The following is a 12,500-nucleotide window of genomic DNA, read 5'->3' as shown; positions in this document are numbered from 1 at the left end:
CTTGCCATGGCAGATTATATCATACTTTTACCAACATCTGGCTGATGAATGCCGCCATAGGTTAGATGCAGCTGCTGGAGGAAATATTATGGCTAAGGAACCAACTGAAGCCAATGAAATTATTGAGACTGTGGTGGCAAATTCCTCACAATGGGATAATCGTGATCTTGATGCTCCTAGACACATGGTTTATGAGGCTAGTGGTTCAAATACAGAGATGGCATCTGTGGCTAGGAAATTGGATGCGGTAGTGACTTTGCTGAGCAGAAATTTGGATCCTTGCGGCATTTGTGGAGGCACCGATCATCCTACTCATGTATGTTCTAGAAGTGGGACATTTCCTGAAGCTGAAGTTAATGCTATTCAACCTTTTCATAGGCAGCAGAATGATCCGTTTTCTCACACATATAACCCAGGATGGAAGAATCACCCCAATTTCTCCTATGCTTCACCCCAGAATTTCAATCAAGGGCCTAGACCTTGGCAAGCTCCACGACACGAGCCACCTTCTCAAGATGCAAGGAAGTCTACTATGGAGGACCTTATTTCCCAACTTGCTCAATCACAGGTCTCAATGCAACATTCACAAGCAGAGATGAGCAAGTCAATGACTCAGTTGCAACAAACTGTTTCCAGTAATACTCAATCTATCGCAAAGCTTGAAATGCAAGTAGGACAACTTGCTCATGCCTTGAGTGAAAGACAGCCAGGAAAGCTGCCGAGTCAACCTGAGGTAAATCCTAAGCAGTATGAAGATGCTAATGCTATTACTGTTTTGCGAAGTGGGAAAAAGTGGATAACATGATTGAGTATAAAAAGCTTGAAGGTGAGAATCATGATGAACCTATAGCGGTGGAGCCAAGTGTTTCCAAAATACCTCATGTTGAGAAGGAAAAGCCGGAAGTAGAAGAGTATGTTCCAAAAGTGCCTTTTCCATCTCATTTTGCCCCAGCTAAGAAAAGCAAGTATAATCGGGATATTTTTGAAGTTTTGAAGAAAGTGGAGATTAATATTCCACTCATTGAAGCAATTAAGTCTATTCCCGCATATGCAAAATTTTTGAAGGAGTTGTGCACTAACAAAAGGAAGATAGGTGATCATGAAGAAGTATTTCTCTCCGAAGAAACGAGTGCTATTTTACAAAAGAAGCTCCCGCCCAAATTAAAAGATCCGGGTAGCTTTACCATTCCTTGTATTATTGGAGAGAAAGAAATTGAAAAGGCCTTGATGGATCTTGGTGCAAGTGTAAATATCATGCCTTATTCTGTTTACACTACTTTGAAGATAGGTGAGTTGAAACCAACTTCAGTCACTCTCCAACTAGCTGATCGCTCTTTAGTGCATCCTTTTGGGTTAGTTGAAGATGTTTTAGTAAAGGTGGGTGATTTTGTTATTCCGGTGGATTTTCTGGTGCTTGATATGGAGGGTGAACCTAATCCGACAAGAGATGTACCACTCATTCTAGGCCGTGGTTTTATGGCTACCACAAAGACCATTATAGATGTGGAAAAGGGCATGCTCACAATGACAGTCTTTGACAAGACCATTGAGTTCAAAATTTTTAAGGCTATGAAGAGTCCGGATGTCATTAGAGAATGCCTTCATGTTGATATGGTAGGCCATGAGAGAGTGAATTTATTGACAAAAACGGCTTCAAGTGATGAGGTTGTTGAATATGTGGATGGTGATAGCAATGAAGGCAAAAAGACCCCATCATCACCAATATCCAACGAGCTCATGGCTACTTCCCTTGTTACTAGCAAGCTATCTCCAACTTTGAAAGGCATGCGGACAAGAGCAAGGAAGTTGAAAAAGGCACGATCCAAAACAATGTTGAGAGGTAAAGTGTGTGCTCCTTTTGAGACATTGAAATTGTCTATCCATGGTACTTTCACGATAACGAATTCTAAGATAGAAAAAGGGTGGAAATTTGTGGCTCGTCAATTTCAATTCTGTGGGCCAAATGTTTCGGGGATTCTGAATGGAAAGTATCCTGTGCACCATCCTCCTTGATTTGTTTCCCAAGAATTGTTGTGAAGGTGTTGAGGCTTGTGGTGATTTCTCCAAATCAGGTTGTCTCTCTCCTTATCTAAAACAAGTGTTGTGTTTAAGCTTTCTCCCTCCCTTTATTTATTTGCATTGATGACCATGCATGTTCTTAAAGTTTGGGGTGAGAGTTTGCTTAAATTATTAAGTGTTGATGCATACATGGTTGATTTTGTAGGTACAACTACGTCTGGCTGAAGACATTAAACTTAGCGCTACTTGGGAGGCAACCCAATGAAGTATATCCTTTTGTGTATCCTTTTGTTCTTCATTATTCCATTTTTATTGACAAAATCTTGTGTGGATGTTAGTTTGAATGTGTTGGAATCTGGTTGTAGGAAAGTTTAAATTTCTGGGCATTATGTTTACAGCCAGACCACGCCTAGGCGCGTATTGTGCACGCCTAGGCGCACCTTATACACGCCTAGGCGTGTGTGTTTACAACAACAAAAAAAAAAAAAAAAAAAAAAAAAAAAAAGAAAAAAAAAAAAGGTCATATGCAAGAAAGGGTTCATGAAGACATTGAAGAATTGTGGCTAGGCCAGTACCCCAATCCACTCGATGCATGACTCCAACCCCCAGGTTGTATTGTTTCAACTTGTCCTCTTTTTAGTGCATTATTACATTGTTATGTTTTGCATTGAGGACAATGCATTCTTTAAAGTGTGGGGTGGTGGACTGCATATGGATTATCTTGTGCCAAATTTCACATGATTTTTGTTGTAGCTGAATTTAAAAAAATAAAAAAAATTCAGTGCTTGAATCTTGCATATTTATGGGAATTTTCTGTTGAATTGAGTGCTATATTGAAATGCAGCTGATCTTGGTTTGTGGAACCCATCTTATCCTTCTATATGCTTGACGTCTACTCTATTGGATAATCACTTGAATTCACTTGCACAAGAATGTATGCTTGTGGGGTATGACTTGGGTGAATAGATGTTGAATGTGGACTTTCTTTAAGATGATCTAGAACACCGTGTTAGTGATATTCTTGGCACTAGTTAATTACATGCATGTTAAAAAAAAAAAAAAAAAAATTGATGATGAATAAAAGCATGTTCCGCTCTTGTGATCTTGCTGAGTAACCGGGGCTCTTGTCTAACCAACTCGAGTTTCGCGTAAAAAGGTAAGACAATCTTGATGAACATACTAGGCTAGCTTAACTTCGAAGCCTTTTCAACTCGAGTGATTGATCCGAGGTGTGCTTTATCACATAATGCCCTAAACCAACTGGTTGGGAGTCATTGGTTGAGAACTTGTTACATGGGTTGACTAGAAAGCTTAAAGGAGTGAGCATTGCACGGGCCTAGTAAGATGAAAATAAAAAAATAAAAAAATAAAAAAAAATAAAAAATAAAAAAAAAGAGAAGAAGAAGAAGAAGAGAAGTATGTACATAAATAAAAGTGCCTTGGTATTACTACTTGACTGTTCTTGGAATTCTTGGAATGTGACTATGTTTGGCGCCTATGAACTTTTGGAAGCCAAATATTTATACATTTCTTCTTTGCATGCACTTAATTTAGATGAAGTGATTGAGTAGACGGATAATCTTCACTGAGTATATGTTTGGATGAAGTGTGGGGTCTCCACATCTTTTTGATTGCATGGCATTGATGTATATTGTTTCGATTCTAGCAATTTCCCTCACATATGTTTGATTTGAGTTATCTTGAAACGTTTGTGGGTGTCGTTCTTGTAAGCCCTCAGGAGACAAAACTCCTCCACTAGGGACACCTAGGGGTTTAACGGCTTGTTGCATATGCTAAATGCAATCGCGATTCCTGCGTTAGTGAGTTAGGATGTTAGTTGGTAGATGTACTTTGTTTAGTTTTACTTGAGGACAAGTAAGGTTTAAGTGTGGGGTGTTTGATAGGTATGATAATACCTATTGTTTTTGGTAGAAATATCCCCCTCTTAAGCTTTCTTTTGATAAATAATGAGTGTATTTATGTGTTGATTTGTATTTTGATAGGTTGATTGCGGTTTGGATGAAAAGCGACGGAAAAAGGGCTGAATTGAAGAAAATGTCCACCGACCTTCGTGTGTTCAAATAGTCATAACTTTCTGTCACGTTATTGGAATCGAGCGCAACAAAAGGCATTGGAAACTAGACATCTCAAGCTTTCCGTAGAATCTAAAATCATGCAAATCTGAGGTCATATGGAGAAGTTATGGTCATTTTAATCATGTGCCTAGGGGTAACGCGCCTAGGCGTGCGCCTAGGCGTGCCACGCCTAGGCGCACAATTTGTGCACGCCCAGGATCACTCCTACACGCCCAGTCCAGAGAGTTGGACTTAAATTTGAAGTTGTGCACGCCTAGGATTGCGCCTAGGCGTGTGCCTAGCGTGGTGCGCCTAGGCGTGAAAACAACGCGCCTAGGCGCAAAAAGCAATTTTCTGGGATGTTTTAAGTCGCGATTTGTCCGAGCTGCGGGAGTTTGGAGACCTAGAATAGAATTTCTGGGGAGCGAAAGCAGAGGGGGAGGCGACTCTTGGAGCTAGGAGGAGAGATTCTTCAGCTCAACTTGGATCTACTCAACTAATTGGGTTTATTCATGATTTTCTCATCTCTCCTTTTGTGTTTTTCTCTCATTATGTGTAACTAAACCTCTAGTGCCAAGGCTAGGATGAAGCCTTGGGTTTGATGACTTTGTTTATGACTTGATTTACATACATATGAGTTGATTTGGGTATAAATCTTGTGTTTCTATGTTTGATTGCAATTTCTTCATGCTTGTGGTGTTTGGCCAACACTTTAGGTTTTTGGATGAAATTGTTTGGAGAATTTGCTTAGACAATAATATGTCAAGTAGATTATGCTTCTTGAAACACTTGATTATGAATGTGTCTCCCTTTAATTAGGTGACAATTTGTATGAATCCTAATCTCCATAGAAATCCATGAATTCCTATGCATGTTTAGACCAATAAGATGGCTAGAATGTATTTAGGAATATCCGACCTAGACCAATAAGATAGCTAGTAATCGATTTTAGGGAGATTTGGCTTAGGTGCGCTAAAACCGACTTAGGTACGGATTCATTATGCCCGAATTAGCAAATGTGTGTGTGAATTTGTGTCATCGCAAGTTATTTCCCAAGGGGGATTCCAAAGCCTTGGTGTTTATCTCATTTGCATTAGTTACATCCTTATTCAAAGAAAATACCAAAAATACTTTACTATTTGCTTGTTTTAGTTTAATTATCCAACCAAACAATCTTGAGTTGAACTTTACTTTTGTTTGCATTGTCCATACGTAAATACAAGTATAAATTTGGATTAGATATAACACCGTCCCTGTGGATTCGACCCTTGCTTATCATTGTGCTGTAGTCGCCGACTAGTACACTTGCTAGTAAGGTTAATTTAGACCCAACAATAAGCAAGGTTACTTTCTTACCATTATGTTTGATGAATAGTGTATGGTCTGAGTTTCCTTGTCGATAGCCATATTTCTTCATAGCTTGTGTAAACCTCCCAAACCACGCTCTGGGTGATTGTTTGAGGCCATATAACGCCTTATGGAGCCTGCAAGCTTTTCCTTTTGAATCAGGAACACCGAATCCTGGTGGAAAATCTATGTACACTTCTTCTTGTAGGTCTCCATGTAGGAAGGCATTTTTTTACATCAAACTGTTTAAGAGGCCAATCAAAATTAGCAGCCAAAGACAATAAGACTCGAATGGTATTCATTTTTGCAACAGGAGTAAAAGTTTCTTGATAATCGACTCTGAAAGTCTGTGTGTAGCCCTTAGCTACCAGTCTGGCTTTGAACCGATCAACTGACCCATTTGCTTTGTGTTTAACTGTGAACACCCATTTGCAACCTACAGTTTTCTTACTCGAAGGAAGAGAAACTACACTCCAAGTTCCATTCTTCATTAAGGTCTCCATCTCTACTCTCATTGCTGCAGTCCACCGTGGGTCTTGTAAAGCTTCTTCCACTCTTGTAGGAATTTTTATTGCATCAATCTGGTGAACTAAAGCACAATACGATGGTGGTAACCGGTGAGTAGATACATAGTTTGTAATGGAATACTTTCCTTTCTCCTCCGGAGAATACCTCTCAGGTGGTTTCCCACGATTTTTTCTAGGGGGTAACACATATGTACTTGTACTTTCTACAGGACCACAATTGCAACAAGTTTCAGGGTCAGAGATACTTACCTCCGGGATATTGGTAGGACCAGCAGATCTTGGAGGTGATACTGGAGGAGGGAATTTTTTTTCTTCATCTGCTGTACACGACACTGCATGCAGAGTCCCTGGTGTTACAGTCTCAGCTTCATGCACTGCTTCATGCATAGTCACAGCTTCAATATCAGTTGTAGGTTCTTCTAACACTGTACCGAACTGACCATAACCCTCATCATTACATTGAGGCTCCCCTTGAGGATCATGGTTGGTTCGGATAGGAGGAAAAAATAATGAATCCTCGGAGAACGTAACATCCATTGAGACATACATGTGACGAGAGGAAGGATGATAGCATCGGTACCCTCTCTGTTGGGGACTAAATCCAAGAAATACGCACCGCACTGCACGCGGATCTAGTTTACTTCGTTGATTCTTGGGTAAGTGCACGTAAGCAACGCAACCGAAAACTCGAGGTTCTAAAGTTAAAGAAGAGCAAATAGAGACATGATCAGCCAATGTTGCCAAAAGAGTTCGAAAATCTAGAACTTTTGAAGGCATCCGATTCATCAGGTAGACTGCGTAGGTGACGGCATAATTCCAATATGTTTGGGGAACACTTGCACCAATCAACAGTGCTCGTGTGGTTTCAAGGATATGTCGATTTTTCCGTTCAGCAATCCTGTTTTGCTGTGGGGTTTGAGGGCATGTAGTCTCATGAAGTATGCCTTTGTCCTGGAAAAAATTAACAAGGTCACAATTTATATACTCACCACCATTATCGGAACGAAGTACCTTGATGGGGAGTGAATATTGGCTTTGAACCACGCAATAGAAAGCTTTGAATATGCCACTGACATCACTCTTATTTTTCATCGTATGGATCCAAGTCAACCTAGTGCAGTCATCCACAAAGGTGATAAACCAACGAATTCCAGACAAAGTAGTCACCGGTGACGGTCCCCACACATCAGAGTGAATTAATTCAAAAGGAATAACTCGTTTATTAAAACTGATAGGATAATGAGTACGATGACTCTTGGCCAACTTGCAGACATTACAATCTAAAGAAGACTCTGAAATATTCTGAAATAACTTAGGTAATAATTTACGTAAATATCCAAAGGATGCATGACCCAAACTTCTATGCCAGAGCTGGATGGTTTTGACACCGACATTATCACTACCTTGGACTTGATAAGTACGCCCTGAAGTAATATCCTCCACGTAATACAACCGCCTCCGTTTAGTACCACGCCCAATGATCTCCTGAGTCCGAATATCTCGGAGTAAGCAAAACGTAGGAAACATCAGTACAACACAATTTAACTGAGTAGTTACTTGTCCTACGGATAACAAATTACTGGATAATGCGGGTACAAGTAAGCAATTGTGTAGAGAAAGAGTAACGGTTGTCATCTCCTTCGGAAATCATGCTGAGAAGAGATAATTCAGAATTGAGACCATCTATCTCGGCAGCTGTTGAATTTGAGTGGCCGGTTGCTATGGCTGCCACTCCTGAGCTATTTTTTGCTGGATTTGTTCGCTTGTTGCCCTTCCCTCGATTTTGCTTTCTTCGTTCGAGGAACCAATCTGGGTACCCATGAATTTCAAAATCTGGGTACCCATGAATTTCAAAGCAGGTTTCTTTAGTATGTCGAGTTCCATGGCAGTGACTACATTTAAGCTTGTCCTTCTCGGCTTCTTCTGAGTCACGTAAAGTCCGAGAGGTGTCTTTAGGAAAAGACTTGGTAACCATGGCCACGGATGAATTACTTTCTTTACCTCCGAGCATAGTTATCTGTCTTTGTGCTTCGCGTCGGACTGTATTGAAGCACTCCTCGATCTTCGGGATTGGCTTCATCCGGAGAAGATCACTCCGGATTAAGTCAAAGCCATCATCTAGTCCTGCAAGGAAATCATATACTCGTTCTTGTTGAATCTCTTCTTTTCGGGTTTTTATGTTGGCGGCACACACCATCTTGTTGGGACGTCTCTTATCAATTTCCTGCCAGATTCCCTTTAATTCTGCAAAATAGAGATTTACCTGGCGGCCCGCTTACCGTGTCCTTGTTGCTTTACAACGTAGTTCATAGTATTGAGATTCATCCTCACCATCATAGAACGTCTGAGAGACGCTATCCCATATCTCTTTTGCTGTTGGAAGTTCAATAAACAACCCAAGTATGTGTTGTTCCATGGTCCTCAATAACCATCCATGTACAAGGGCATCCTCTGTTCGCCATCGCAAATAACCAGGGTCATTCTCATCAACCGGTTTTGTATGACTAGTGAGATACCCAAGCTTATTTTGGCTTGCTGCATGTACCTCCATCATCCTCGACCAAATTTTGAAGTTTGTATCACCTAATTTGAAGCCGAACGCAGTCATGTTGGTGGATTCGAGAGGCCCGTTTGAACTATTCATTGTTTCACTAGAACCACTCATCGTGGTAGTTGGAATGGTTAGTGGAAGTACTCCACTATCATCTGTCATGTCTCTTGTCTTGAGACACTACAGACTGTTGTGGTTTGGGTTAAGAAGAATGAAGGAGACGAAGTGGACGGCAAGGGTCAAAGGAAGGCTTCGATACCATGTTAAAGGTTTGATTGAAAGTGTGTTTATTCTCTCTCAAGGAGGCAATATATAAGTTACAATTAATCACCAATCAGTGATTTACGGGTATCAATTACCTTTTGATAAGGAAACTTATACATATTGGAAATCAATGGAAATCAGTCATATAATAAGAGAATATTACGTTGACTTGTTTAACACATATTTCATCTAAATAAGAGACGATGTGGTGAAGTAACTCTGAAACATTCTTTATTCAACATAAAAACAGAAAGAAAATAACAAATCATACAAGAGAATGATAGATTTATGCCAAGGGAGGATGAGAAAAGGCAGGAGACTCGTTGCCGTCCTCCTCCCCTTGTCTTGAAAATAGCTTCCGAACATGATCCTAATTCAATACATTGATCATTCTTTATGATCAATTTTAATAGAAATAGAAATAGAAATTATTCATTGATCAGGTGGCTTAAGGCGGGTAAGGGCCTATGGGGGCAGCAATTCCACCCAGAACCATTTTACATTTATGGTTTAAAATGTGTTAATGAATATTTTGAGTATTCATAATATTTGAGCATCCGCGACAGTTTTCCTTAACAAATTCTCTAAAATATGTACAAAATGCCACTGTTTCCTATTTTATAGATTTTCTATCCAATCAACACTGCATTAGATTAACTATCATACTCATTTCTCTTACCTTTATTATTTTATTAACATAAATTAATGCTATTTAAAATAATAGATTAATGCTATTTACAATTAATAGATTACATTTTTTTTTTTGAAAAATTAATGGATTACAATTAATAGATTACAGATTAATGCTATTTTAAAATAAATTCATCATTTTCTCAAATGAATGCTAATTTAGATATCTATGAACAACAGCTGTGAAGCCGTGATGTACAGACCAGCGACAAAGCACAGATCACGGCAGTGCTTCTCCAATTTATCCACCGAAGACACTCTTATATGTTCACTCTTGTCGCCAAGTGTCGAAGATTTGAGCTACCAGCCTCGTGGTCGTCTCATTCGATGCTCAAATTCAAAGGCGTGATCCAAATTAAGGCGCCGGCGGAGGGGCAAGAGCTAACGTATTCCCGTGCAGACGAGTAGCACAAGTGCATCTCCGGGGTCGGAGCTCGATGTTCACAAATATTGGTTGAGAAGGAAATATGAGAGAGAGGAAACAGAGCTGACATGAGTCACGTGACAGAGAGAGTTGATAAGAGAGAAAAAATAATTCTTTTTATTTTTAGAAATGTGAATAATGGTTACCTAGATTTAAGGAATCACCATTCAAATTATTTAAAATAGAGAACGTTTAAGTAATCTGAAGTAGACATATTATTGACTCGTTTCTTAAAATTGTTCCCTAAAATAGGGAAAGAGCCATGTTTGGCTGCTGTCCAGGATCGATTAAATTTTTAGTCAATTGTCATTTTTATTAAAAAAAATAGTAGACGAATTCAAATAATGTAATTCACATGTGTGTAACGACAATATCCCAGATTGTCCACGAATTGTTTAAATTTTATGGTTTTATGTAAGGATAACCTTAATAATTGTTAGTAAAACATATTTCTATAATCTATATGTTGTTTTTTTTGATGCACCATATGTTGTTAATACAACATGTTCTTATCAATCATATGTCATTTTTTATGAAAAGATACGTTGATTTAACATGATTTTGAGGAGAAATTACAGCTAATTCCATCTATTTGGAATTGCAGCCCCAACGAGTTTAAGAAAATAAAACATACAGTATATGGGCGGTGTGACAGACGAAATAATTTCTGATTTATGCACCAGAAAAGAGGTTTTTCTTTGAACTTATAAATTGCAATTAAATTCTCATTGAAAACATTCACCGACATAAATAGGCAAGCTGTTACAAACGGAAATTTAAATTGCAATTAAATTCTCGTTGAAAACATCAACTGCCTTCATAGTTCCACAGGCAAACTCTTACAAACTGAAATTCAAAATGCATATCCGGCACAAACACAAACACAACTTCAAAATAAGCTGAATAGAAATACAACAGACAGAGAGCTTCTCCATTTGTTTCACAAATTAGAAATTAATTGCCTCTCAAGAGGTTCAACTGCCTGACCTGGCCTAGTGTGTGCAAGGAATTCAGGATCATGTTCTAATATTGCCACTTGATTGTCATCCAACATCACCAATGCTTCAATGCCGTCGCCAGATTTGGTTCCAATGAGAAGCATTTCATTTATACATATTGGTGCGGTTGTCACCCACGAAGGCGCTCCCCACCCAAAATCTGCGTCATACCACCCCATCATATTTAAAGCAGAAGTCTCAATTGCGATTCCTGACTTGGAATACAATTCTTTTGCGTCTTCGTGGAATTTACAAATTCGCTCGAACCCTTGTTCACCTTGGAAATTCTTCAAATAGTCGGAATCAATTCTCTTGAAGGATTTTCTCAGAAGAGGGACAAAGTAAGGTAGTTCCTTCTTATTCTCTCCCCTTTTGCCATTCTCATTTGTAATTTGATCATCTATCGCAACCGCTAGCCAATAAATATTTCCCAGAGTGAGAGTGGGTAATGGAGGATCTAACCTTGACCGTAGATTAACATAGTTGATAAACACAGATGTGGAAGCAGTACTAGCCAGGCATTTCCAGAAGAGTGCACAGATTGCTTCGATACGTGTTGGGTAAGGGATATTTTTACTCCTTGCCTTGTACTTGAGAGAGGATATGGAACTTGCATCAAAGACAAACCTTTTTATGCTAATATTTCTTTTGGCTTCACCATCTCCTGGTGACTCTACTGCTAGCAAGTCCGCTAAACGAGCCGACGAAAATTCATTTGGCGGAAACAATGAAGAAATACCATACACTTGTTCTTGATGAAATTCATTTGTACGAGCAATCTCCGCCCATGCTCTGATGAAAGCACCACCAATGGTTCCATCCACGAGTTTGTACGTGAGACACACCCCTAAAGCCATACCACCGCATGCGAATATGTTGGCTTGGATGGCTACTTGCGCCACCTTTTCCGCACTCTCTGGACTAGTAATTTGGCACGGAAGCAACTTGTCTAATAACTCAAATTCCCAAGAGACTTGTTGAAGAAAATCATCCATATCACAACTTACTTTGGCTTGTCTAAATAGAGCTCCTTCATCATTACAATCAACGGTGGTAGAATCACTACTGATCCTCCCCGCCAGAGGGTAAAAGCGAGTTAGGGTTTTTGATAACGAATTTTTGAGGGTAACCAAGCGGGCCTCCATGGACATTGACATATGGCGATCATCTTTGGAGGAGGGGTAAAAGTTCCATACTGGAGAATATACATTGCCGTCTACTAGCTGTTCGAGAGCACTGAGTTTGAAGGATCTAAGGTGGTCGGGTGTTGGCGAAGATGGTTTGATGATTTCTGGTGAAGTGGCGTAAACTTCAAATGACACCATAGTTTCTTTAGAAAACAAAAGTTTTAATATTTCTTTGCAGGCTAGTCTGGCTTGAATGAATGAATGAATCCAACTTCACTTCTAATTTATAGTCGACTTGGAAGCTAAGGGTCGTACTGGTAGTATCATCTAACCTATGTGTAACTGTGCAAGCACAGCTAGTGGGCCTTTTTTTATTTTTACTATATACAACGAAGAGAGAAAAAAAAAAAGAATATATATTATATAACGTGGTGCTCAGATTTGGACGCGGCGTCCTTGTTTTTGTCAAAGAAGTCTA

General features: G+C 39.4%; 1 protein-coding gene across 1 annotated transcript; it reads right to left on the bottom strand.

The window, feature by feature from the left end:
* Positions 1-10,837: 10,837 nt before the first annotated feature.
* Positions 10,838-12,220, bottom strand: LOC119986834 (stemmadenine O-acetyltransferase-like). The gene has a single exon (XM_038831529.1). It carries the CDS (start codon positions 12,218-12,220, stop codon positions 10,838-10,840), a length of 1,383 nt encoding a protein of 460 aa, XP_038687457.1.
* Between the last annotated feature and the right edge of the window lie 280 nt (positions 12,221-12,500).

This window comes from Tripterygium wilfordii, chromosome 20 (genome assembly GCF_013401445.1).
Source record: "Tripterygium wilfordii isolate XIE 37 chromosome 20, ASM1340144v1, whole genome shotgun sequence".
In the NCBI taxonomy this organism is placed as follows: Eukaryota; Viridiplantae; Streptophyta; class Magnoliopsida; order Celastrales; family Celastraceae; genus Tripterygium; species Tripterygium wilfordii.
The sequence above is the reverse complement of the archived record's forward strand: the minus strand, read 5'-3'. Positions and strand labels throughout refer to the sequence as shown.

Excerpts from the sequence above, each read along its gene's own strand:
- LOC119986834 (XM_038831529.1), bottom strand. The coding sequence starts at position 12,220 with ATGGTGTCATTTGAAGTTTACGCCACTTCACCAGAAATCATCAAACCA.